Source organism: Falco rusticolus, chromosome 5 (assembly GCF_015220075.1).
Source record: "Falco rusticolus isolate bFalRus1 chromosome 5, bFalRus1.pri, whole genome shotgun sequence".
Lineage (NCBI taxonomy): Eukaryota > Metazoa > Chordata > Aves > Falconiformes > Falconidae > Falco > Falco rusticolus.
Window position 1 is genome coordinate 14,196,698 of NC_051191.1, and position 27,048 is coordinate 14,223,745.

The 27,048-nt window shown below is 52.3% G+C and overlaps 2 protein-coding genes across 2 annotated transcripts; one reads left to right on the top strand and one right to left on the bottom strand.

Annotated features, from left to right (window-relative positions):
- Positions 1–4,050: 4,050 nt before the first annotated feature.
- On the bottom strand, positions 4,051–4,992 carry LOC119148274 (olfactory receptor 14A16-like). The gene has a single exon (XM_037388243.1). The coding sequence runs from the start codon at positions 4,990–4,992 to the stop codon at positions 4,051–4,053; it is 942 nt and encodes a 313-aa protein (XP_037244140.1).
- A 15,572-nt stretch (positions 4,993–20,564) lies between these two features.
- LOC119148275 (T-cell activation Rho GTPase-activating protein-like) lies at positions 20,565–21,299 on the top strand. Its single transcript, XM_037388244.1, has 3 exons — positions 20,565–20,714; positions 20,940–21,074; positions 21,159–21,299. The coding sequence occupies exons 1-3, from the start codon at positions 20,565–20,567 to the stop codon at positions 21,297–21,299; spliced, it is 426 nt and encodes a 141-aa protein (XP_037244141.1).
- The last annotated feature ends 5,749 nt before the right edge of the window (positions 21,300–27,048 follow it).

Here is a 27,048-nt window from a genome sequence, read left to right on the forward strand (position 1 = left end):
ATTGCCTTTTCTCCACAGATGGTCTTAGCTCCTCTTTTTTCCCCTCTAACTTGGTAGGGAACTTAGGAGGAAGAAATTGTGGTTTTCTTGTAGTTGCTTGTGTGTCAGGTGGGGAAGTCACTGCAAGTACCTTTATTTTGTTTAGTTAAGGAAGGGCTCTAGCTCCTTGTTCACATTGTTGCTGGGTCACACTGGTGAGGGAGATAATGAAGTAGAAGTGGGGTGTCCACATTTCTTCGGGCCAGCATTATCACAAGGGAAAAAAAAGCAGAAAAGGGAAAAAAAATCACTGGAAACCATTGACAACAATGAAAACTCATGAAGTCTGAGCTTTTAATGAATTACATTATGAGTCTTATGCTGAAGAACATGGGCACTCTACAGCTTCTGGAAAAGAGAGTCATGTAATTTCCAAGCTGCATCCTTAAGTTCCGGGATCTTCATGCTGCATATGAAAGGGGTTTACTACTGGAGGCAAAACTTTGTATAGCACTGCCACAAACAGACTAAGGGAGGGGCAGGAGACAGAGGTGAACTTCAGGCAGGCAAATGTGACAGTGCTGAGATAGAGAAACTTCTGAGAGCTTCCAGAAACAGACCCTATAGCTCTGCAAAACAGAGTGACATTAGGTATGAAATTGGCATCTTAAGGCGGAGTCTGTACTATTGTTAATACCAGTTGTCGCATATATGTAGATCAAAGTAGAAGATTTTCTACTGACTCACAAGAGACTTAGAAACATAGAAATATTTCACATGGGATCCAGAATGTCGACACCTCGTATGGATTTCAAGAAGTTTCAGATAAGTTGACATCTGGTTTTCTGACATACAGCTATGGCTAAAGAAGTTAATCTTCAGATGCCTTCCTCCTCTTCCTCTTTGAACATACCTGTCCTTCTCACCTACCTCGTTTCTGCTTTGTCCTTCAGAAAGGTAAACTTTGAACTGTATTTCAGTACTCTCTCTAATAATCTCTATGGACAACTCTTCACTTACTGATGATGGACCTCATGAGGATCTGCTTGAACTAACCATAACACAGCTGAGAAGTGAATTTTTGTATTTATTAAATTGTATTTGAGTTGTTGTTGTCCCCCATTCGCCATCCCATTAAAAGAAAACCAACCTTTTCTATTCCTATTTACACACAGGTCTCTAAGGGAAGCAGGTAGTAATTGCTGCAAAGAACCTGCAGTATTCATCTCCAGAGCTGGTTGGAGAAGTCTGATGTCAAGTGAAGGAAGTGCCATGGGGCTGAGGAGAGAAATAGCGGGGCTGGAGAGGTGAGGAGCAAGGCTGTCCACGCAGTGTTTAGCTCCAGGGACTGCTTTTCCCACCTGGCCACACCTCCTCGGGGGACACTCTGCATCAAGAGCAATTGGACAAGTCTTCTGTCTCTTCATCAAAGTGCTCATTGCCTGCCTTCCTCTTTAACTGTACTGCTGAAACTTACCTCATGAAGTGCAGGAGCCCTGAAGAGCAGATGTCCCTGACGGAAGAGACATGGCTTGTCAGGGCTTTCTGCCTCGTCATGAGCCCAGGGTGTCTGTGGTGCTGTGCACTTCAGGTCGTGAGAGGCGGCTAAGAAACCTCTCAAGAACACCAAGTCAGAAGCAAACCCCAGAGTCCCTGGAAGCGATAATTGGCCCCACTGAGGGCCATGGCTGAGAAAGCCTCCCCATGGCCTTGTTAGAGCCCATCCTTGGAGGCTGTGATTGCAGGTGGGCAAAGGCACTGTGCAGGCCACTCTGCTGCTGAGAAAAGCCTTGGCTTGCTTGAAGCGGAAAGGCCAAGCCATGACCTGCAGCCTGTGGGAAGGTCGACGCTGTCCCTCACACAGGGCTCAGGGCTCTTCCTGAGGACCATGGAAGGTGGGGATCCAATGCCCAGTGAAGGACAGCAGTGGCACAACAACTTCCAGCTTCCCTCAGCCCTCACCCTCCCCATGGCCCAGCACCCAGCAGATAAAGGGAAGCTTCTCTCACCCAATTTATCTCACAGATTTCCTACCTACAGTTTGGGTGGAGAAACATTCCTCAGGGGAACTGCTCTGTTTCTACTGGACCATGTTTTGTCTCTGCTTCTGCGCCTGTTTTTCCTTCTTCCTCCTGCTATCACATCCTGATTTAGCTCTCCATGGAAGTGAGTGAATGAATCCTAGAATATATCAGGTTGGAAGAGGCCCCTGTAAATCCCCTTGTCCAGCTGTCCTGCTCAAGGCAGGTTGAACTGGATGGCATCTCTCAAGGGCTCTGCCCACTTTGGCATCATCCACAGAAGGGTCTGAAAAGCCACTTTGTCAACTTGTACTGGGAGACAATAAAGACATTCAACACAGTTGGCCCAACTGCTTGCACTGAAAGATGCCACTAGTCAGTGGCCACCAGGAGGACTTGACCACTGGTGACATTTGGCCTTGAGCCCCTGTGGTGTATGATGCACAGACTCTGGGAGCGGATCGAAGGCATGAAGACGCTCGAAGACACCTCAGAGACACCTCGGAGACACTTTATTAAAGTCAGGCAAGCCTTTTATACCTTTACAGGGGACAGACATGTCAGCCCGTAACTGTGCTCAGTAATTTTCCACTCTTAGCTCTCTTTTTATTATAGACACAGCAGCTTAGCAATTCCCTTTATCTACAAGGCCACAAGCTCTGCAGACTACTCCGTATCTTCTTGATCCCATGGCTTCCTTCCAACATGCATAACTGTGTCTCTCTCCCAAGGTCGGTTTTCACTCCCTGACGCCGCTGAGCTAGCTCGAGACATAGCCACAAGCCCCCAGCCAACTCCCCACGCACAATATCCTCCATTTCTTCACTCCAGAAGTCACCAATCTACCTATAAAGAAACTGCAGGAGAAAAAGTCAAAAACCTTGCAAAGGTCCAGGTACAAACCATCCCCTTCTTTCCTCAATACGTATGGGTGCAGCGATCCCTTTAATGTCCCACAAGTAGCTGGAGATGGCTGCAGGAGTATTTCCCCCATCATTTTCCCAGACACTAATGTGAGGATGACGAGCCTGTATTTCTCCCAATTGTCCTTCTTGCTTTTCCTGATCAAAGGTTGGGTGTCTGCCTTCTGCGAGGACCCCAGAACCTCTCTAATTGCTCTGACACATTTGAGGGCACCGTCTCAAAAGGGTGCCGTGATCAGACAGAGCCACTTGCAATGAGCCCGTCCAAGGCGGGTGAGATGAATCTCCCTGGGACAGTGGCCTTTGTTCCTGGAGTCACACACAGGAACGGCCAGGCCCTGGGAGGTGTCCCCACCTCAGCTGGCCTCATGCACTGCTGGTGTGGTTGAACCCCAGCTCATGCACACAGCGGTGTTCAGAGGCACGAGCGGAGGCAGAGCACTGCAGCAGGCACAGTGACTGCCTGGCCTCCTGCTGCCCCTGCCAGAGGCTGGCAGCACCTCAGCCCCGGGGTGTAGCGCCCTGCTCGGCACCTCTCGGAGATGGCCCTCGTCGTGACGAAGGGACACAGGGACCTCGGTTCAAGGAAGCACATCCCAGTGCTACATTCAGGTGGTTTCCATGAATCAGTAACATTTTACGGAGGCCAGCACCGTCACAGAGTTGTCCATTGCCTGTCCCTGCCTGTGGTCACAGGACTGCCACACAGCACGGCTGTGACCAAGCTGCAAGAGCAGTCAGGCCTTACAACAAGGCAAGGGGTCAGAAAGAGAGTGTGTTAAGTGGAAGGAGGACAGCATTGGAAAGTCAAGGGCTGGTGTTCCCTGGCAGTGCTGCCATGCCAGGAACCTTTTCCCCTCCGTCTCTGCACACAGGAACTGTCCCTGCAGCTCCAGAAAGGCCTTGGAAGAAAGAATCCCACTAATAAAATAATAATAAGCGAAATAAAGTTGCTTAATGGCCCTTTGGTTTTGTTAGTCAAAGAGAGAGCAGAGCAACTTCAGAAAAGAAAATCACAGAATGAATTAGAATGGGGACGACAACTTTATTAGAAATGAAATAACACAAGCAACTACAAAAAAATCAGAAGACAGGCTGGGTCAGTGATGAGTTATTATAAATGCTATTCATAATTCTATTGCTTCAGAATAATACCCAGCTATCAGTTTGCACATTGCAACCTTGATCTCCTCATTTCTCATGCTGTAGATGAGGGGGTTCACTGCTGGAGGCACCACTGAGTACAGAACTGCCACCACCAGGTCCAGGAATGGGGAGGAGATGGAGGGGGGTTTCAAGTAAGCAAATAAGCCAGTGCTGACATAGAGAGAGACCACGGCCAGGTGAGGGAGGCACATGGAAAAGGCTTTGTGCCGTCCCTGCTCAGAAGGGATCCTCAGCACAGCCCTGAAAATCTGCACGTAGGACAGCACGATGGAAACAAAACATCCACAGACTAAACAGGAACTGATCACAAGAAGCCATACCTCCCTGAGGTAGGTGTGTGAGCAGGAGAGCTTGAGGATCTGGGGGATTTCACAGAAGAACTGGTCCAGGGCATTGCCTTGGCAGAGCGGCAGTGACAGTGTATTGGCCGTGTGCAGCGCAGCATTGAGAAACCCACTGCCCCAGGCCGCTGCTGCCATGTGGACACAAGCTCTGCTGCCCAGCAGGGTCCCGTAGTGCAGGGGTTGGCAGATGGCCACGTAGCGGTCATAGGCCATGATGGTGAGGAGAGAACACTCTGATGAAAGGAAAAAGAAAATCAGGAAGAGCTGTGCGCCACACCCTGAGTAGGAGATGTCCCTGGTGTCCCAGAGGGAGTTGGCCATGGCTTTGGGGAGAGTGGTGGAGATGGAGCCCATGTCAAGGAGAGACAGGTTGAGGAGGAAGAGGTACATGGGGGTGTGCAGATGGTGGTCGCACACTATGGTGGTGATGATGAGGCCATTGGCCAGGAAGGCAGTCAGGTAGATGCCCAGGAAGAGCCAGAAGTGCAAGAGCTGCATCTGCCGTGTGTCTGCCAATGCCAGGAGGAGGAACTGTGTGATGGAGCTGCTGTTGGACATCTGCTGCCTCTGGGCATGGGGACCTGCTCAAGGAGGAAAGATAGCAAGAAGACAGAGGTTACTTCTCTGACCAAAGTGAAAGCCCTTTCTCCTAGATCCACCCGCGCCGCCCCATGTCACCCCCTCTCCGGTTCCTAGGAGAGCTTCCTTCAGAGCCGTGGCTGGAGCTGTGCTGAGTGCTGGCCGAGTGTGCTGTGAGGAGCAGGGGCTGTGCCCGCTGGCTGCCCAGCAGTGAGCCCTGCTCTGCAGCAGGGGCTTCATGGGAACCCTGGGGGCAGGGGCCAGTCCTGGCCTTGGGCTGGCTCAGCCCAAACTGCTCCCAGTGCAGAAGGGCCTGTCAGCATCGGCTCTGCCCGTGCTGAGGAACGGGCATGGCCAAAGTCAGTTCAGGAGGGTTTTGTGCTGTGCTCAGGGAGAGCAGAGTGAGTGCTGAGAAGCAAGGGGACTGTCTGTGCCTTAGGGCAGTCAGGGAATCTGCTCTGTCCCTCAGGATCCTTCTCAGCTGCCCAGCTCTGCTGGTAGAGGAGTTGAGTAACTGCTTGAACCCCTCCACCTGAAGGCTGTGCTGGCTGGGAGAGGAGACCAGAGGTGTGCTGCTCAGCGAAGGCACCTGCACAGCAGGGCATGGCCAGGAGGTGCCCCTATCTCCCCTGCATCAGGGTTCCCCTCAGCATCTCCCCCCCTCCCTGCCCAGGGCTCTGCTGCCTGCAGCTGTCCCTGCCAGCAGCTCTTTCTCTGCCCCCTTGGCTCTTCCCTGCCAGCGCTCACAGAGCCCAGCTCAGCCCCTGTGTGCCCAGCTCTGCCCTGCACGCCTGAAAGAACAGGTCCCCCAAAGGCAGAGGGAAAAGGAAAGCTGATGCTGGTTTGATCTGCAGGCTGGTGGGGAGGGAGGGCACTTGCTGAGCTTCCTGGTCAACCTCACTCTGATGCTTTAAGCATCTCAGCCCCTGCTCTGACCTGCACAGCTGAGTTTCCATTGCCACCAAGCTGAGCCACAGAAGAGTGGCAGCAGAGATTCAGGCAAGCACAGAGCCAAGCAAGAAACTCCTGTCGTGAACGTGGTCATAAAAAGTCCCCTTGGAAATGACCTGGGCATGAGCTGGAACTGCGAGTAGCTCTCACCCATGCAGCACTCACTCAACAGCAGCAGGACCTTGTCTTAACCAGGGTCAGTCCTTCCACCCACAGCTTCACAGTGCAGCACCATGAGAAGCTCCCCGGCAGGCTGAGAGCTGCCCCTGGCAGGCGGCAGAGCCCCTGCCCCAGCACACAGCCCCCTGGGCTGCAGGGACCCTGCTGGCAAGGACAGCCCTGGGTACCCCTGGCTGCTCACCCACCTTCACAGTCCTGCAGCCGGCCCTGGCACAAGGCAGCCCACATGCCCTGGCCCTCCCACGCTGCAGCAGGGAAGCCCTGCTCTGCAGCACACTGGCCTCCTCCGCAGCAAAATGCTCCCACACGGTCCCACAGGCTGGGGGTGCCCGAGCTGTTGCAGACCCGTGTAGGAACCACAGAGGCATTGCCCTGCAGCCGCAGACTTACCGGGTCAAGGGCTGTGAAGATTTCTCCCCCAGTGAGGTCACAGCATCCTCCTCTGCCTTGAAGTTCTCCATGCCTTGCTTCTCTGGGCTCCCTCCAGGTGTCCCTGGGGCTGCAGGGGAACCTGCTGGGAAACAGCCTGATGCGATCACTGATGCTCCCTGCCTCAGCTGGGCAGAGACACTTCTGTCCAGCAGTGGCATTTCTCTTAGGAGAAAAAGTTTTGTGCATGAGTATCAACTTTTGTTAACCCATTACTAGACAGGACACCAGGAAGTTCACAGCAAAGGATCTAAGTACTCGTAAACAGTATGTGTATATGTGTGTGTCTGGTGGTTCTACAGGCAGGGTGGGGAGGATGTCTTCAGTGCTTCAGTAAGCCCTGCAGAGTCCATTTCAGCTTTTCATTGCATAGTCCTAGGGCTAAAGACTCAGCTCTCCTTTGCCCATGCCATGTCTCTGCTCTGAAGCAAAGCCTTTGCACCCACGGGCTCTGGGACACTTGGTACCAGGTTGCCTTATGGCAGAGCTGGCCTGGTGCCACAGCTGGGGGGCTTCAGCCCAGATGTGCAGTAGTGCTGTCATGTTAAGAGGGGTTTTTTCTTCAGACTCTTTGTATTTAATCAGCCTGGCAGTTTCAAAGACAGATGAGACCCTTGGGTCTGACCAACCCGCCTACTATCTGTGCTTTGACAGCCCACTGTACCTGAGGGTGACTCTACCAACCTGCCCAGGGACCCCCACTGACAGCATCACTTAGTCAGAGCCCTTAAAATAACTACTCACATCTCCAGAGACTTATACATAATGAACTTCAGCTGAAGATTTGTATTATGCAAGTTTGTGACAGAGTAAGGTGCAAAGAATGCCAGTAATGATAGACTGACCGCAAAACACGCTTAAAACAACACAGTGAGCAACAGCTACCGTGAGTTAGTGCTAGAATGAAGTTCTTACCCTATAGGCGTCCCTAGGGGGAATGACAGGTTCAGCCCATCGACTGATCCAGAAGTTACGATGAAGTCTCCCTTCACTTCTCCCCTCATTGTCCATTTTTATACTTCATAGTACATTGCTTATTCATTTATCATACACAGGATAGGTTACAAGTTTCTCACTGCTGATGTAAATTAGTGGTCACCCTCAGGCAGCACTAGGAAGGCTTTCACTAACTGCACATGCCCCCCAAGCGGGGTTTTGCCCTCTTTTGAGGGCTGTTTGAGGTTGCAATCTGTGACTACCACAGTTACCTTTGTCTTACTGTTGACTGATATTTATTTATTTATTTTAGTATGTATGAGGGTTGAAACACCTTACCAGCTTGTCTTCTGCTGTGGCCAGAACTTCCTTGCTTGAATGCTCCTTCCTTTGGCAATGGTGTTCTTTTCACCACCTGTTCTTTGTCACTCATCCTTCCCAAGGCTGACTCCCTTGGTCAGAAGTCCCTTCATTCGCAGAGAGTGCGTCAGCTTGACCTAACTTTGTTCATAGAGATGTTTATCAGATAGTTAAACACTAAATCAGTGTGGTAATTCAGGAGTTCAGAACACCCACAACACTCACCACCCCCAGACTTATTTCAGTACTGACCCTGTTAATTTTATTGACATTTAGGTGGAGCTCGAGTGACTCCAGTCATACATATTGTTGTTACTGTTTGGTATCCCGTGCCCAGGGAGGTGTAGTAGTACCTTGGAGGTGGGTAACTTTGGCATGGAGGTGTGCCTTGGTATTACAAGGAGATTATTTCATCTGAGGAAAGTCACATCGCCTCAGTGGTTGGCTCAGCAGTTGACATCCTCTCGTATCTTCTTCATGTGACAACTGCTCTGCAGCTTATCAGCTGTGTGGTACCATCAAGTTCCCCTTTCTGCAGGGAGCAAAACAGAGTCTGGCCGTGGGGTCTCCCCTTGCTCCCCCCTCCATTACTCCTGTCAGCAGGTGCTGAGATGGCAGGGTGTGTTGCTTAGGGAGCTGTGGTAGAGTACATTTCATCCATGCCAATTATCCTAAGAGTGATGGATTTATTTTAGCCTAGAAATCTTTCTATAATACTATGCTTTCTTTGGGTCCCAGTTTTCTCTAATTCCCTGCAAAGTAATTTTCCCAGAGGCAACTGAAACAATATACACAGAAAAAAATTCCCTCAACTCCACTCTGTAGTGGGGTGGACTGGGGGTGACAATGCTGGAAAGCCCTTTGATGCCATGAATAGGTTTAATCTTTGATCACCCCAAGTTCCTATTTCCCTATTGCCATAAGGCAGGACAGACACCTCCAGAGCCAACAGCATAGTCCCTTGTTCCTTGGAACACCCTCAGCCAGGACCAACCACAGCTCATGAGACGGACATCCAAAGGTCTTCCAAAAATCAGAAAAGCCTTTTCAGTGGGTTTTTTATGAGAAAAGTGTTAGGTTTTGTGCAGAGAAGTCTCCCCTAACTTGTCAGTCTTTTCCCTCTTGGATAGGTCCCCATTCCCAGAGGTAGCAAATGCCCAATGGCACCTTCATCACCCAGTTCCTCCTCATGGCATATGAAGACACAAGGGAGCTGCAGCTCTTGCACTTTGGCTCTTCCTGAGCACCTGTCCTGGTTTCAGCTGGGATAGAGTTAATTTTCTTCTTTAGTATAGTGCTCCGTTTTGGCTATGATGTGAGAACAATGTTGATAGCACACTGATGTTTTCAGTTGTTGCTGGGTGATGTTTATACTAAAGGACTTTTTTGTTCCTTGGGCCCTGCCAGCGAGAGGGCTGGAGGGGCACGGGAAACCAGGAGGGGACACAGCCAGGACAGCTGATCCAAGGTAGCCAAAGACGTTTCCTTACCATATGACGTCATGCTGAGTATATAAACTGGGAGAAGAAGAAGGAAGATGGGGACATCCGGCATTATGGCATTTGTCTTCCTGAGTAACCATTACATGTGATGGAGCCCGGCTGTCCTGGGGATGGCCAAACACCTGCCTGCCCGTGGGAAGTGGTGGATGAACTCCTTCCTTTGTTTGCTCGCATGTGCGGCTTTTGCTTTACCTATTAAATTGTTCTTATCTCAACCCCTGAGTTTTACATTCCTTTTCGATTTTCATCCCGATCCCTCTGGGTGAGGGAGGGGTGAGCATGTGGCTGCGTTGGTCGCCGGCCGGGGTTAAACCACGACAGCACCGACCTGGCTGCCCTCCTGGCCAACGGCCTCATCATCACTGCCGTAATGTGAGATGATCACCTCAACACCCCCATGTACTTCTTCCTCCTCAACCTCTCCCTCCTCGACCTGGGCTCCATCTCCACCACTCTCCCCAACGCCACAGAGGACCTGTGGTGCAGGTGAAGCTGATTTCCAGGAATGACAAGGTGCTTTGGAAAGTGTCCTTGGCTATGGTACCTGTGATCCAGGAACACTGAAAAACATTGGTCTGTTCCTCAGTTGCATCAGCACAGGGATGACTATCAAGAGTCCTGGATAACTGTGGAGGCCCCAGAAGGCTGGGGGTTAGTTGACGTGGTGCCCACCTACAAGAACATAGAAAAGAGGATCCTTCCTAGGACTGTCAACCTGATCTTAGTGCCAGGGAAAGTTGTGGAACAGATTATCATGAGTACCATCACACAGGATGCGCAGGAAAAACAGGTCAGGATCAGCCAGCATGGGTTTTTGAAAGGCAGGTCCTGCTTGATCAGTCTTGCCTCCTTCTGTGTCAAGGTGACCTGCCTAGTGGATGAGGGAAAGGCTTTGCATGTTCTCTACCTGGACCACAGGGAAGCCTTTGACAGCATCTCCCACAGCATTCTCCTGGAGAAACTGGCTGCTCATGGCTTGGATGGGTGTTCTCTATGCTGGATTAAGGGATGGCTGGACAGCCAAGCCCCAAGAGGGGTAGTAAATAGAGTGACATACAGGTGACGACCCATAAGGAGTGGTGTTCCCCAGGGTTCAGTGTTGGGGCCAGTCCTGCTTCAGAACTTTATCAATGATCTGGACAAGGGGATTGAGTGCACCCTCAGACAGGTTGGACCATTCAACTGAGTCCAGTTGTATGAGATTCAACCAGGAGAAGTGCCAGTTCTGCACTTGGGTCACAACAACCCCACGCAACGCTACAGGCTTGGGGAAGATGGCTGGAAGGCTGCCTGGTGGGGAAGTACCCTGAGGGTGCAGGTTGACGGATGGTTGAGCATGTGCCAGCAGTGTGTGCAGGTGGCCAAGAAGGCCAATAGCATCCTGGCTTGTATCAGAAACAGTGTGGCCAGCAGGACCAGGGAAGTGATCAACCCCCTGTACTCGGCACTGGTGAGGCCACACCTCAAACAACGTGTTTCTGTTTTGTGCCCCTCACTTCAAGAGAAACGTTGAGATGCTGGGGCGTGTCCAGAGAAGGGCAACAAAGCTGGTGAAGGGTCTGGAGCTCTGCTTGGGTGAAGAGCAGCTGAGGGGATTTGGTTTGTTTAGTCTGGAGAAGAGGAGGTTCAGGGGGAACTTACTGCTCTCTAGAAGTACCTGAAAGGAGGTCGTAGACAGCTGGGGGTTGGTCTCTTCTCCCAGGTAACAAGTGACAGGACAAGAGGCAACAGCCTCAAGTTACACCAGGAGAGGTTCAGATTGGATACGAGGAAAAATGTCTTCACTGCAAGGGTAGTCAAGCATTGTAACAGGCTGCCCAGGGAGCTGGTGGAATCACCGTCCCTGGAGGTGTTTCTAAAATACATAGATGCAGTGCTTAGAGACATGATTTAGTGATGGAATTGGCTGGCCTGTGGTAATGGCTGGATCTGATGATCTTACGTTCCTTTCCAACCTAAATGATTCTATGTTTCTGTGCTTCTATGATGTTGCAATGCTACCTAGACAAGTTGCTGAGCAAGCTGCTCTAGCTGACCCTGCCTCAGCTGGAGGGGTAGACTAAATGCTTTCCAGAAGTCAGTCCAACCTGAAAAAACACCATAGAGCTATAAAGGCATATATAAAATGTGTCAACACAAATAGAGGAGCTCATCTGAAGAATGCTTCTCTACTAAAATGGCTTGTGGGAAAGATATTTGACAAATCTGATGGAACAAGCATGCTTTTCTCTGGTCAGGTCCTGAGCCATATGGAGGGTGATGGAGGAGTATGGTATTATGAGGGCAACTGGGTCTCAGAAACTCCTCATGCAGAAGGACGTGCATGGCTGTGAGGGGCCTGTAAGGCCAGTTCTGTCCCTGAAGGTGACAGGCCAGAAACAGGAACGTGGCTGGGACAGTCCCTCTGCAAAGGTACCCCATAGGCCCTCTCCAGGAGAAGGGCTAGGATAGGGGATGTCATGTCCATTTTGCATAGGGACAGGATAGGACAGAAGCAGGCACATGGCTTGGTCATGCCTGTGGGAGAAGCTGAAAGGCCAGCAGCAGTCACGTGGTTCAGAAGACCATGTGGAGGTTCCTTCTCTGTGCTGGGGGGAGAGACCGAAAAAAAATGGGTTGTATTCCCTGCTTCAGGGGTAGTTTCTCAGATGGTAAAGCTTTCCTGGGCAGTGAAAAAAGCAGAAGAGTAAAAAAAAATGTGAGAAAGGGAAAATCTGAAGGTTGAGAGTGGGTATCAGGAAGAACAACTGTCACTCCAAGGGTCCTGCTGTGGTGCAAGAGCTCAGCCAGAGGGAGTCTGGATCAGCCCGTGGCTTTGTGTTTCAAGGAACAGCCAGTGAGAGCGGAGGTACCTCAGTGAAGGTATGGAAATGTTGGGGTGAGAGCAAGGCAGGGCAGCGAGATGGTGCCTACAGCCTGCAGGGGAACAGGGGAAGGTGTCCAACCATATAGGACAGCCTGCAGTGGAGATGGCAGAGGGCACTGGCAAGGCTGGAAGTCACCAAGAGAACCCAGGTCTGTGTCCCCTTGGCTATGGCAGCTGTCTCTGGCACAGAGGCCCGTGAGAATACATGTTGTCCTCATGGCACCGGGGCATTGTTGCCTCCTTGCAGCACCATGGGGAAGCTGGAAGTTGTTGTGCCACTGCTGTCCTTCACTGGGCATTGGATCCCCACCTTCCATGGTCCTCAGGAAGAGCCCTGAGCCCTGTGTGAGGGACAGCGTCGACCTTCCCACAGGCTGCAGGTCATGGCTTGGCCTTTCCGCTTCAAGCAAGCCAAGGCTTTTCTCAGCAGCAGAGTGGCCTGCACAGTGCCTTTGCCTACCTGCAATCACAGCCTCCAAGGATGGGCTCTAACAAGGCCATGGGGAGGCTTTCTCAGCCATGGCCCTCAGTGGGGCCAATTATCGCTTCCAGGGACTCTGGGGTTTGCTTCTGACTTGGTGTTCTTGAGAGGTTTCTTAGCCGCCTCTCACAACCTGAAGTGCACAGCACCACAGACACCCTGGGCTCATGACGAGGCAGAAAGCCCTGACAAGCCATGTCTCTTCCGTCAGGGACATCTGCTCTTCAGGGCTCCTGCACTTCATGAGGTAAGTTTCAGCAGTACAGTTAAAGAGGAAGGCAGGCAATGAGCACTTTGATGAAGAGACAGAAGACTTGTCCAATTGCTCTTGATGCAGAGTGTCCCCCGAGGAGGTGTGGCCAGGTGGGAAAAGCAGTCCCTGGAGCTAAACACTGCGTGGACAGCCTTGCTCCTCACCTCTCCAGCCCCGCTATTTCTCTCCTCAGCCCCATGGCACTTCCTTCACTTGACATCAGACTTCTCCAACCAGCTCTGGAGATGAATACTGCAGGTTCTTTGCAGCAATTACTACCTGCTTCCCTTAGAGACCTGTGTGTAAATAGGAATAGAACATGTTGTTTTTTAAGTAGTGGAAAAAATAATACTAATTAATAAATAATGAACTACACTTCTCAGCTGTGTTATGGTTAGTTCAAGCAGGTCCCCATGAGATTCATCACCACAACTGAAGTGTTGCCTATAGGGAGTATTAGGGAGGCTACTGAAAGGCAGTCAAACTTTAACTCCTTGAAACTCAAAGCAGAAACTAGGTAGGTGAGAGGGACAGGTGTGTTCAAAGAGGAAGAGGAGGAGGGCATCTGAAGATTAACTTCTTTATCCATAGCTGTAAGTCAGAAAACCAGGACATCAGTCTATTCCAAACTTCTTGAAATCCATAGAAGGTGTTGACCTTCTGGATCTCATGCAAAATATTATTATGTTTCCAAATCTCTTGGAAGTTGGTATAAATTCTTCCACTTTCATCTACATACACGCAACTGGGGTTAACAATAGTACAGAGTCCACCTTGATATGCCAACTTCATATCTAATGCCATTCTATTTTGCACAGCTATAGGGGGCATTTCTGGAAGGTCTTCCTGCAAAACATTTATGGCATCTGCAGTGTCCTTGGCCATCTCTTCCATTACTTCAGATCTCTTTATCACTGCCTTTCCCAATTCAGTAGCCCCTAACCAAGGAATAAACCCCCAAGCAAAAGAGTGAAACCCAGTGAGTCTTTCTGTAAGGGGTGGTTGAATCTGCCTATATCTCCGCAGGTAAGTTGTTCACCACCGATTGTTGTCCAATGTCTCAGTTACAGGCATATCAGGAAAAATCCCTCCCCACTTGCCTGACCATCTCAGTGGCAACGCTTTTTGTGCTACACTGCCACGTACCCAACACCACCCAGTGCCCAGTGGAACATTTCAGTAGTTACTCATGGTTAGTTCTGACAGGTTCATTAATGGCATTGAGTGATCACAATGTGGGTAGGGCCCCACAAAGACCAGGGTTCCATTTTGGTGTGTCACGGCTTCATTGGTAGTAACACACTTCACACTGAGTGTGGATTCAATATTGTCCAGGTCTGGAGGTCAGTCTCATTCCAATGAATGTATTTTGGTCTTACCCACAAGTTATTCCCACTAGTGTCAGATGGGGTGGGGATACCAGCTAGAGGAATTCCTGCATGAGCGTATTTAGGGAAATGGGTACATACCCAACAATCACTCTTCTTAACAACATTAATCGATCCTTCCACCATTTTCAAATGAGTATTCCATGTCCATGAGTCCTCCTGATCCCACCCAAGTTGAGAATTCAGCATATCACATCACAGGCCAAATTCTATATATCTGTAAAATATGTTTCAACATATATCTACAAAGGAGAGACAAGTAGCAGACTCCAACTTCCCTGTAGACAGCTCAATCTTACCTAGGGTCTTATTTCAGTCATTCACTTTTATATTGTCTGGCAATAATGCAAGATACCAAACCTAGAACTTCATGACTCTGGAGGTAGTTTCAAGCATAAAGGTTTTTCTTGCTTGACGTTTCATTCTGGTGATGTGACTGGTCAAACCCTGCTACGGCACACCATGGAGTGAGTACTTCAGGCTTGACAGCAGTGTAGGTGGTGAGAAAAATCTGGAAGGGTCCTTTCCACTTCTCTTTCAACTGTTCATCCAACCACGTCCTCATAAACACCCAAATCCAGGTTGGTATTGATGTACAGTTATGTCCAGGGACAGGGGTGTGCTCACAGTGTCATACCTGTGGAGAGAGGACAGGAACTTTCCTAGAGAGAGAACATACTCTTTAAAATCATGTTTCCTAACTTATTTCGGGATTCACTCCTGTTTCTGTCACCTGGCAAGGTTTACCATATATAATTTCCAAAGGACCAACTCTCTCCTTACTTTCAGGCTGGATCCTGTATCCGTAGCAATGCTGAGGGAAAAGCATGACTGCTTTATCTGAGGTTCATGGCAAATTTTACTCATCTGTCTCTTCAGGCTTTGCTTCATTTTTTCTACTTTCCCTCTTGATTGAGGTCTCCATGGGGTGTAGAGATCCCATTTTACCCCTCCTAGTTTAACTAAAAGGTGAAGGGCTTCTGCTACCAAGTGTGGACCCCTGCCCGAAGAAAGTCCTATGGATATCCCAAATCTCAGTATTATCTCTTAACTAACACTTATGGTACTTCTTATTGGTGCAGCGAGGGAAAGCTTTTGGCCAGCCTGAAAAGGCATCTGCAATTACTCTGACACCATTTGGCTGCAGTAATTTGGAAAAGTCTATTTACCAGTAAACTCCTGGGCTGTTTCCTCTCTTTGTCACCCCTGGAAAAGGTCTTTGGGGTATGTGAGTATGACTAAAAAGTCCTTGACTTAGTATAAACATCACCCAGCAACAACTGAAAACGTCAGTGCGGTTATAGCATTGTTCTCAAATCAGAGCCAAAACAGTCTTAGGGTTAAGTCTTAAGGTTAAGCCTTAGGGTTCAGCCTTAAGATTAAGTCTTAAATTTAAGTCTTAGGGTTAAGTCTTTAGGTTAAGTCTCTAAGGTGTAGTCTTAGGGTTATGTCTTAGACTTAAGTCTCAGGGTTAATTCTTAGGGTTAAGTCTTAAATTAGGATTCAGTCTTAGGGTTCAGTCTTAGGGTAAAGTCTTATTGTTAAGTCTCAGGGTTAATACTTAGGTTTAAGTCTCAGGGTTAAGTCTTAATGTAGAGTCTTAAGGTTTGGTCTTATGGTTAAGTCTTAAATGTAAGTCTTATGGTTAAGTCTTAGGCTTAAGTCTTAGGGTTAAGTCTTAGGGATAAGTCTTAGGGTTAAGTCTTAAGGTTAAGTCTCAGGGTTAAGTCTTGGGGTTGAGTCTTAAGGTTTGGTCATAGGGTTAGGTCTTAAAGTTAAGTCTTAAGGTTAAGTCTTAGGGTTAAGTCTCAGGGTTAACTCTCAGGGTTAAGTCTCGGGTTAACTCTCAGGGTTAAGTCTTATGGTTAAGTCTCAAGGTTAACTCTCCGGGTTGAGTCTTAAGGTTGAGTCTTATAGTTGAGTCTTAGGGTTAAGTCTTAAGGATAATTCTTAGGGTTAAGTCTCAAGGTTAAGTCTTAGGGATAAGTTTAGGGATAAGTACCAGGGATAATTCTCAGGGTTAAGTCTCAGGGATAAGTCTGATGGATAAGTCTCAGGGTTAAGGCTCAGGGTTGAGCCCTAAGGTTGAGTCTTAAGGTTGAGTCTTATAGTTGAGTCTTATGGTTGAGTCTTAGGGTTAAGCTGTCTTAAGGATAAGTCTTAGGGATAACTCCCAGGGATAAGTCTCATGGTTAAGTTTCAAGGTTAAGTCTCAAGGTTAAGTCTCAGGGTTGAGTCTTAGCGTTAAGTCTTAACGTTAATCCTTAGGGTTAAGTCTCAGGGTTATGTCATAAGGTTATGTCTTAAGGTTAAGTCTTAGGGTTCAGTCTTAGGGTTAAATCTTAAGGGTAAGATTTAAGGTTAAGTCTTATATTTAAGTTTTAAATTTAAGTTTTAAATTTAAGTCTTTGGGTTCAGTCTTAGGGTTAAGTCTTAGGGTAAAGTCTTAAGGTACAGTCTTAGCGTTCAGTCTTAGGGTTAGGTCTCAGGGATGAGTTACAGGATTATGTCTCAGGCTTAAAGTCTCAGGGTTACGTCTCAGGGTTAATTCTCAAGCTTAAGTCCCAGGGTAAAGTGTCATGGTTAAGTCTCAGGGTTAAGTATCAGGGTTGAGTCTTCATGTTTTGTCTTAGGGTTGTCTTAAAGTTAAGTCTTAGGCTTAAGTCTTAGTGTTAAGTCTCGGGGTAATGTCTCAAGGTTAAGTCTTAAGGATTGGTCTTAAGGTTGAGTCTTAAGGTTTGGTCTTATGGTTAAGTCTTAAAGGTAAGTCTTATGGTTAAGTCTTAGGGTTATGTCCTAGGAATAAGTCTCAGGGTTAGGTCTTATGGTTTGGTCTTAGGATTAGGTTTTAATGTTAAGTCTTTAGGTTAAGTCTTAGGGTTAAGTGTCAGGGTTATGTATAGGGTTAAGTCTCGGGTTAAGTCTTATGGTCACGTCTCAAGGTTAAGTCTCAGGGTTGAGTCCTAAGGTTGAGTCCTAAGGTTGAGTCTTAAGGTTGAGTCTTATGGTTGACCCTTAGGGTTAAGTCTTAAGGATAAGTCTTAGGGATAACTCCCAGGGATAAGTCTCATGGTTAAGTTTCAAGGTTAAGTTCCAGGATTAAGTCTCAGGGTTGTGTCTTAAGGTTTGGTCTTAGGGTTAGGTCTTAAGGTTAAGTCTTAGGGTTAAATTTTAGGGTTAAATCTCAGGGATAAGTCTCAGGGATAAGTCTCTTGATTAAATCTTAAGTCTTAGGGTTAACTCTCAGGGTTAAGTCTTAAGGTTGAGTCTTAAGGTTTGATCTTATGGTTAAGTCTTAAAGATAAGTCTTATTGTTAAGTCTTAGGCCACTCTCCATAACCTTTGAACGATCATGATGGGCAGAGGTGCTTGAGGACTGCAATACAGCAAGTCCACCTAGACTAGAGGCTTTCCAAACTGCCTGACAGAAGATGTGTATGGAGAACCTAAGGATGCCTAAAGAGAATGAGCAGACAGGGGGGTGCAATGAAAACTGGTTGAACAGATGGGCCCAGAAGCTGCTGGCCTGTGGCACCAAGTCTGGGGGGAGGCCAGGATCCAGTGGTGAAGCCCAGGGCAAGGGGCACTGCCAGCAGGCGGAGGGAGATGGTCCTTGCCCCCTGCCCTGTCCTGCTCAGGGCTCCCCCGGGCAAGGCAGGGCTGGCCATACTGGAGAGGGCCCCAGACCCGCCCCCCCAGGCCCCGCCCACTTTCCGTTGGGCTCAGACCGTTGGTCACGGGGAGCCCACGGCCACCACAGGCAGCAGGGCAGAGCCGTGCTGGCACGCAGCGGCGCTGGCAGGAGGCAGCCTCTGGCCCAGCAGCGCTGCCACAGCACCAGCACCCCGCTTCCCAGCCTCGCCGTCGCCGGCTGGGCCCCCTCCTCGCTGCACGGCCAGGGCCCTCCTCTCCCGGGCAGGATGGGCCAGGCCAGCTGCTGCTGCGGCTCCAGGTGGGCTCCCCCCGGGCTTGGGGACACGCGGGCACAGCTGGGCCACGCAGCACTGGCGTTGCTCACGCCCGCCGCTCTCTGCTCTGCAGGGAGGCTCTTAGCAACGCCGCGCCGGTGCTGAGCACAGACGTGCGGCTGACCCGGGGCCGCAAGAGGAGCGAGAGATGCCTTCTGCTCCTCCATGAGGAACTGGTGGTGGCCAAATTGCAGTAAGACCCTGAGAGCCCAGATCCTTCCCCCCAGCCCCAGCCCATTGACCAGGGCAGGGACACCCTGGCACCAGCCCCAGGCCCCGGTCCCTCAGTGCTGGAGGCACCAATGTCCATCCCAAGGGCAAGTGGGGGACAGGGCTCTGCGCGTGGTGACCCAGCCCAAGGAGTCCCCCTCCAGCTCAGTGCCCGCCTCTGCTTTCTGCAGACATGGCACCAGCTCTGCCTGGTGCTGGACCAGCTGTGGGTGCTCAGCAGCGGGAAGGAGGCTGTGGGGCAGGATGGCCAGGATGAGGAGGAGGAAGGCAGCCGTGAGGGCAGGCCCTCCGTCATCCTCGCCTGGCCCACCGGCTCCTGCATCACCACTTTTGGGTGAGTCGTGGTGCCACGTCCCGTGGTCGGGCAGGAGAAGTTCCCAGCCATGCCGACGCCATCCCATGAATACTGGCCTCTGCCTTGCGTGCAGAGCCTGGGCAGGGAGCAGGCAGCTCGGCGGCAGGGAGGGAGGGATGGGGGGGCCTTTCCCCGTCTTGCATCCCCTGGCCACCTTTTGGTCCCCAGAAGGGAAGGGCAAAAACAGCTGCTCAGGCAGGACAGAGTGACCCAGGGCTTGGGCAGCAACTCTGTCCCATCCCATGCGGCTTCCTCCTGCCCCTGTGTCCTTCCCCATGGGGCAGCGCTATGGAGGCACCTGCCTCTGCCCAGGGCTGGGGGCAGCAGGGCCTGACGCTGTGTCTCCTCTCTTTCTGCAGCTCCCAGACACTGAAGGAGCTGTGGGTGGCCACACTGCTGGGGTAAGCCAGGGGAATGCTCCAGGAGCAGCTGGACGGATAGGGGAACACAGCCCCCAGCTGGGGACAGGTGCCCCTGTGGCTGCAGGCAGCTCTCGGGCACAGCTGCTTGACAAGAGAGAAGCAATGGCTTGGGGCTCACCCAGCTCTCTCCCTCTCGCTTCCTGGTTCACAGGCCACCAGAAAGAGACAAGAGAGCCTGAGTGACCCGTCTGCTATCGATCAAGCTCCTGGAGAAGGAGCTGAGCTGCCACCCCGTGAGTGTCTCTCTGCTCTGGGCTCTGTCCCTGAGCACTGCTCCTGCAGCTGAGCATCAGAGCCATCACTGCTCATCTTCTTTGCCTCCTTCTCTGTCACCCAGTGGAGGACAGTGCGCGCCAGGAGCCTGGAGAGGCTGATGGAGGCACAGGCAGAGGTGAGAATGGCTGCCTTTCACCCATCTCTGGCTGTGCTGGGACGTGCAGCGAGTGGGGTGACCGTGTGCAGGAGGGAAGGGGGGTCCCACAGTACCACTCCACAGCAGAGGGGGTTGGGGAGACACCAGGAACGCTGGTATGTACTGGCTGGCTGGCAGAGCTGGGAGGAAACCTGCTGCACGGGGCAGAGAGCCTGGGAGGGCATAGGGTCCCGGCTCTGCCATGCTCAGGCTGCTGGTGCCAGGAGGCAGCTCACCGGTGGCCCTTTCTGCTGTGGGGCTGCTCTGCAAGTGCAGCCTGATTCTTGGTTCTTGCAGGCTCATCCCAAGCAAGGGCCTCCAACAGCCCCATCTGCAAACGCAGGGGGACTTTGCCACGAGCCAGGTGAGTTTGGGAAAGAAAGGCAACCTCCTGCGATGGATTGAGCTGTGCTCGCTTGTCACCTGAGTGTCGCCATGCAGGTTGGGCACCCCACGGGAGGGCACCACCTGGACCAGCAAGGACACCCACTGGACAGCAGCTGCTGGACAAGCTTCTGCAGGACATGGAGTGCCTGCTGCTGCCCACAGCTTGCAGGAGGGCAGGGCAAGGGCTGGGACAGGCTGTCCTGGTGGCACACCAGCTCTTGGCAGCCTCCAAGCCACAGCTGCTGAGCCGGAGCCGCGGTCCCAGCTGCTGGCTCCCTGCCTGACCTGCCACACCACACAGCATCATGCTGTGGGCAGGACAGAGCAGGGCAGGCTCTGGGACTGCTGGCCTGGGGGACTCCATTGATGGTGTCTTACTCTGTTTTCTTTTGCAGCAGGAGGGAACAGCAGCAGCAGGAGAAGCAGGAGGATGGGGCTGCCCTGGCCCTTTGCTCTACGGCACACCCCGGCCGCTGCCCAGGCACCAGGGCAGGCAGGCTCTGGCTGCAGCAGGGCACTCTTTGGGCAGCCTCTGGCAGCCCTCTGTGGGGAGGACAACACGCTGCCCCGGCCCATCCAGGTAAGCCAGCCTGGACACAGGGTCCCCAGCCCCCCACCCAGTCCACAGGCAGTGTCCCCTGGCTCCAGGTACCAGGGAATTGGGCTCTTTGCCCATGGCTCACGCTTTTCTGCTCCCAGCCCCTTTGCAGGAGGACAGAGCCCAGTCTGGGGAAGAGCTCTGGCCCTGGCCACTGCTGTTGCAGGGCAGATCCTCAGCCAAGCCACTGTCCTGCATCTCTTGCAGGAGCTGCTGGCTGTCCTGCACCAGGAAGGACCGATGACGGAGGGGATATTCTGCAGAGCTGCCAGGGGCACAGAACTTCGGCAGCTACAGGAGGCCCTGGACCGCGGCACGGACGTCGACATGGGAAGCCAGCCTGCACTGCTGCTGGCCGTCATCTTGAAGATGAGCGCTTCTGAGCTGCAGCTGGAGTAGGTCCTGGCTGGCCTGCAGCGTTCAAAGGCTCACCTGGAGCCCTTGGCATTGCAGGACTTCCTGCGAAGCATCCCCAACAAGCTCCTTGTCGTCGACTTCTACGAGGACTGGATGTCAGCCATGGAGAGGGCCAGCAAGCAGGCCAAGGTGGAAGAGCTGAAAGCGTAAGTGTGGGCAGCAGCCTGCCTCTTGAGCAGGGACCGGGAGAGTTCTGGGACCTGCCTGCAAAGGCACGGGCCCCTCAGAAAGCTGTCTTTTCGGGCAGCTCGCTGTTGCTGGCGTGGGGTTGCTTTTCAGGAGAAAGGGCATTGACAGGGAGCCTTCCCTTGCGTGGCCTTGGGTGCAATCAGGAGCTGGGAAGCAGCACTGTGCTTCCTTCCCAAAGCTCAGGAGCCCTGGCCGCTGGATGAGAGCACCTGCACAGCTCACAGCACGACCCGCCTGGGGCCAGCTGCAGGGAGGGCTGTGGGCACCCTCTGCTTCATCAGCCTTGTCTTCCTCAACCCTCAGGGTAGCAAACAAGTTGCCTGCGGCCAACCTCCTCCTCCTGAAGCAGCTGATGGCCCTCCTGCAGCACATCAGTCACAATGCAGCCACCTGGCATCTGTGTTGGGCCCAACCTGCTGAGCCCACCCAACGAGGACCTGCTCCCACTTGACCGTACCGGCAGTGACCCAGAAGGTACGCTGCATCCAGCAGCTGGCTGCTGCCTTCGTGGCCCATTGGAGCTTGGCTGTTGAGAGGTCCCTGGCTGCCTCCTCCCTTGAGCCAATGCTGGTGGGCTGGGTGCCTGGAGGAGCAACCCCCCAGCCACAGCGTCTGCACAGACGAAGGGTCAGCAGTGGGAAAGGCTGCTTGACACGTCTGCAGGCACCTGGCTTGAGACCAAAGCTTTGATATCTGCAGGTGAACGTGCTGGTGGAGTTTGTGATTGAAAACTGCGGGGACATCTCTGGGGAGGAGGCAGCTGGCCTCTCACCTCCATCAGCCGAGGAGGTGCCAGCACCCATGGACAGGTGCACAGGTATGAGGAGGGGCTGAGGCTGGTCACAGACACTGGGGCTTGTGATGCTAGAAACATCAATGCTGAAAAGACAGGTGGTGTAGGGCTTGGGTGGGCTTTTCTTGAGATGTTCTTGACTTCCAAGAAGTCACTTTGCTGAACCTGCTTTTGCTTTCCAGAGCTGCAGTTGGAAGAGCAAAGTGGCCCTGCAGGCACAGCAGAGACCCAGCATCCAGCATCCTTTCTGGAGGCATCCACCTCTCTGCTGGATGTCAACACAGCAGCTGGGGGGAGACACAGGGGCAGAGCCCGAAGTGGCAGAGGTACGGCAGCTCCACAGACACTGGGACAACATGTCTCAGGTGGGACAGTAGTTTCCCAGGAGGCCAAGCAGCTGCTGGGCCTCCTCCATGCAGCTGCTCTCTGGTGCCTTTGGGGTTCCTCATCTCCCCCCCAGACTGGTATGTGTTAAGGAAAACTGGAAAGGTTTTTTCTTTAATGCATTAGGCATTTGCTTAACCAAACAAAATACCTAGAAATACCCACAAAAGGACAGAAAGGAGTAGCTGCCAACTTGAGAGGGCTTTTGCTCAGATCCTACTCCATCGCAGCTTCATCAAGTCTAGTCTGGGTCGGGTGGCCTGTGCAAAATGTGGATGATGCAAACCAGCATCTCCTCTGTAGAGCTAAGATGGCAATTTGGCAATCAGGCCCTTACTACCCCAGGCTGTCTCTTGCCACCTGTTACCTCCCAAATTTCTGGTTTAGGCACCTCGAGCTCTGCCTCCAGGCACCCCCGAGGGTACGGCAGAGTCCCTGGCATGCCTGCAACAACCGACCAGCCTGCCCGAAGAAACCAAGTAGGAAGAGCTCCCTTCTGAGAGCTCACTGCAGGGGCTTGTGGCTTTCCCCATCTCATGACGCTGTGCGATGGAAAGTATTGCAGGCTCCCACCAGGAGAAGGAAAACTCAAGGAAAAGAAAGAGAAAAGAAATCCGGGCAGAGGAGAGGGAAAGCAAAGCAGAAAGAAAAAGGAGAAGAGAGGAAGTAATTTTGCTGACCGAAACCGGAGAAAATGCAGGAAGGTGCAGCAGGTCAGGAAGGCCACGTGCGTACCAGGCACTGCTGCCCATCTTTCCCAAGTCTGAACACGGCCCTAAGTCAGCCCAGCTGGCTGGCAAGGGCTGGCAAGGGCTGGTGCTGAGCAGGGTTTGGGATGAGCCCCCCGGCAGCTCCCCAGAGGCTCCCCGTCGAGCCCTGCTGCGTGGCATAGGGGCACTGTCAGCATCCCTGTGCGCGCACAGCTCTCTAGGGGCATTACCCTTGGGGATAAGGCCCCTAGTGGAGGCCAGCAAGAGCTGTCCCTTCTGGGCCATGAACAATTCCTCAGAAACAGTGTTCCCCAAAGAGGGGGGAACCAAATCCTGCCTCTTCCTGCCTCTAGGGGTTTATCAGAGCTTTCTGACTCTGTCTTTGCAGGGGCTCACTGATTTTCACCGGCTGAACAGCTGTGACTCCTGGGCCCTGCAGCTGGTGTTGACAATAAAAGAATCTTTTCCCTCTCCTGACTGTGTCTGCCATAGGGTCTTCTGGAGTGGGGAGCACTTGTGCTGGGGTGGACCCTCTCGGGGAGGAGTTTGGGATCGTCCCTTGCCCCAGCACCCTTTCCAGCGGGCATTGGGGCTGAGCTGAGGGGCTTTAGGAGCGAAAGCAAAACACAGAGCCACACAGGAGGGGGGGTGGAAGGGACCTGTGGAGGTCCTCTGGGCCAAGCCCTCTGCTCGAGCAGGCTCACCTCGAGCAGGTTGCTGAGAACTGTGTGCCCTTGGTCTTTGAAGATCTCCAAGGACAGAGACTCCACAACCTCCTTGGACAACCTGTGCCAGCACTGGACCACACTGAGAGGGAAAATTTGTCATTTCAATCTCTTCTTTCACTGTACCACATTCCAGAACAGCCATGACATGAAAAGCTCAGACTTGAAATCAAGTGCTGTGGCTGGCCTTCAGGGCCAGCAGGGACTGGGGGCGAGGGGCAGTGTTTTGGGGACGGACCGTGGGGGCCGGAGGGAGGGATTTGAGGGACGGATGCCGAGGAAGGCCTCATCCCTGCAGAGATGGCTCAGGCCCAGGGCAGGGCCCGCAGGGCTCCTCTCTGGATGCCACGGGGTCGATTGCAAAGGACCAGGCTGCCCCATGCAGGGAGCAGGTGCGTGCCGGGGCTGCCAGGGGCCCTGCCTGGCTGTTCCCAGCCCAGCCCCGGCTGGGGCCAGCCCTGCGCTGCAGCCCTGGGGCCGAGGCGCGAGGAGCCGGGCATTGCTGAGGGTGCTGCACCCTGACAGGCCCCGCCGCTGGCTGCCGGCTGCCCTGGGCTGCCCCTCGCTCTCCCCAGCTCTGCCTGCTGCCAGCGCCGGGGGCACCGCCACGGGGCTTGCCCCCTGCCCACAGCTGCCCTGACCCACAGCTGCAGCTGTACGTGGTGCCCACATCGCACAGCTGGGGCGGGGGTGCCAGGTCTCTCTGGTGGCAGCCTGGGACTGGGGGCAAAGCCAAGCCCATCCCTCGCTTGCGGTCTTTGTCCCCAGAGAGAGCCGGTGCAGACGTGTGCTACGCTGGAGAGTGTCGCGCAGGCAGGTGACGGCCGACTGCAGAGCAGCACTGAGACCCGCGCGACAGCAACGGCAGCCGGTGGCCGCAGAGCAGCCCAGGGGAGCTGGTTCCCTTGGCGGGCCCCAAAGCAGCCTTCCTCAGCCCCTGCTTTTGGTGACACGTGGAGCAGCGCAGGGATGTCTCTCAGGCTTCCAGGCCTGAGGAGGCTTTCCCAGCGCCCCTGTTAGAAATCCTGCTCCCAGGATTAAAGCACCCCTCCCCCCGATGGATCCGAGGCTGTGTATCCAGCCTCCTGGAGCTGGGTACAGGTGCCCTGAGCGGTCTCTCAGGGAGGATGGGGCCCCCTGCCTGGTGGCTCTGACACAGAAATGATGAGCTGAAGCCCTGTGATGGTGGAGGGCTGGCTCAAAGCCTCCGAGTGCCTCAGCCTATCTGCCCAGGAGCATTTATCCCAGGCACTGTTTCAGGGTGTGAAGATGGATGCTGGTGATGTCCTGGTGCCTCCATCTGGCTCCCACTTCAAGGTTGTGATGCCTGCGGTCAGGGACCACCTGGAGGCCCTGGCAGAGATCTCCAGGGACTTTGTGTTCCATTTATTGTTGCCTTAGGGCTACAGTGTGCAGGGGTCTGGGGGGAACAAGGTTATGGTATGCCAGAGGTCAAGCGAGTTAGTGTTAAAGCATGTTATTGTTATAGACAGAGTCTGGGTTTGTTGGCCCTGGGTTCCTGGGGTTATGGCATTTTTATCTTATCTTGCGTTCTGTGTGTGGGTTGTTTTTTTTGTAGAGAGTGCCTTTTTTTCAGCTTTTTGGCCTTTGCAGGGTTTGGAGGGGGGCCTTTGGTTTGTGTACGATGTTTCTTCTGGTTGTTTTTCTCCTGTGCTGGTGGATGGTGGTGTTTTTTCTGTCTTGAAACCATCATTACTGGTCGACTATATCTCTTGCAGGTCAGGCAGTGTCACTTCTGGTGTGGTCTGACTCATTTCTGGTGAGTTGGTAGGTAGGTATGGAGGACTTGTGGTAGCTCCGTGGAGAATGACTGCTAGAGGACTAACAGGAGGTTATGAGGAGGGGTGAGAAGACTGCTGGCCCGTAGGTAATGCCTGTCAGAGGACTAAGTGTACTTTGAATTTACATGGGCTTCCAAATTCAGTTATTTCTCCTGCCTTGAGGAAGAGCCATGGGAAGTCATCAGCCACACGGAAGGACAAGGGGTTTCCCAAGGCTACGTGGCTTTTTGGTTTTTGTTTTTGAGTAAGATACCTACCAAGAGGCTGCTTGAAGTTTAGGGACATTTTGTAAAGTCCTGCCCTCAAGTATTGTGTGACTTGAAACATTGTTGACAAAGTGGTGGACGTTTGTCTGCACATTCTGGATGCTTTGGGGTTGGACATCTGCTCATGGTGGTGACTTCAAGCAGGACTTGGCTCCTGTCTCAAGGCACAATCTCTGCTTCAGGCGAGGTTCATCATCCATGGTTGTGAATGTGAACCCGTATTGCAAATAGGTTTCTTGATCATTTTGGATTTTAAGGAGGCAATTTCTTGTCAGATCTGTTTCAGTCGTCCTTGGTTTTGCCTCTTCACAAGGTATGGAGGACTTGTGGTAGCTCGGTGGAGAATGACTGCTAGAGGACTAACAGGCAGATCTGTGGAGGGGTGAGAGGACTGCTGGCCCATAAGGAATGCCTGTCAGAGGACTAAGTGTACTTTGAATTTACATGGGCTTCCAAATTCATGGTTATTTCTCCTGCCTTGAGGAATAGCCATGGGAAGTCATCAGCCACGCAAAAGAACAAGAGGTTTCCCAAATCTGTGTGGCTTTATGGTTTTGCTTTTGAGTAAGAAAGACTTGTCTCTACATGAGTACAACTAAAATGGTCAATTTTGCTCACCACAGAAATCAGGGAGCAGAATTTTTGTGCTGTGCCTCGCATGGCTGCCAGGGCATGGTGAGAAGCAGCAAAAGAATTCATTCCTGGCACCTTCTCCAGGGGAGCCGTGCTGCCCTTTCCCAAATGTATTTTTTTGGCTCTGCATGAGTGCAAAAGGTTTTGGTCAATTTTTCACCACAGAAAGCAGGGAGCAGAACTTTTATGATGTGTGTCACATGTCTGCCAGGGCAAGTTGAGAAGCAGCAAGAGGATTCCTTCCTGGCACCTTCTCCAGGGGAATTTCCAAGTTCCCAAGAGACTCCTGGTGCCAGCTACAAGGGGGCTCCCAGCTAAAGGGTGGTCCTGTGTGATGCTGGAGTTGGAATTGGTGCTGTCTCCTTCCCTTAGTCTCGTTAAGGCTTTGCAGTAACAA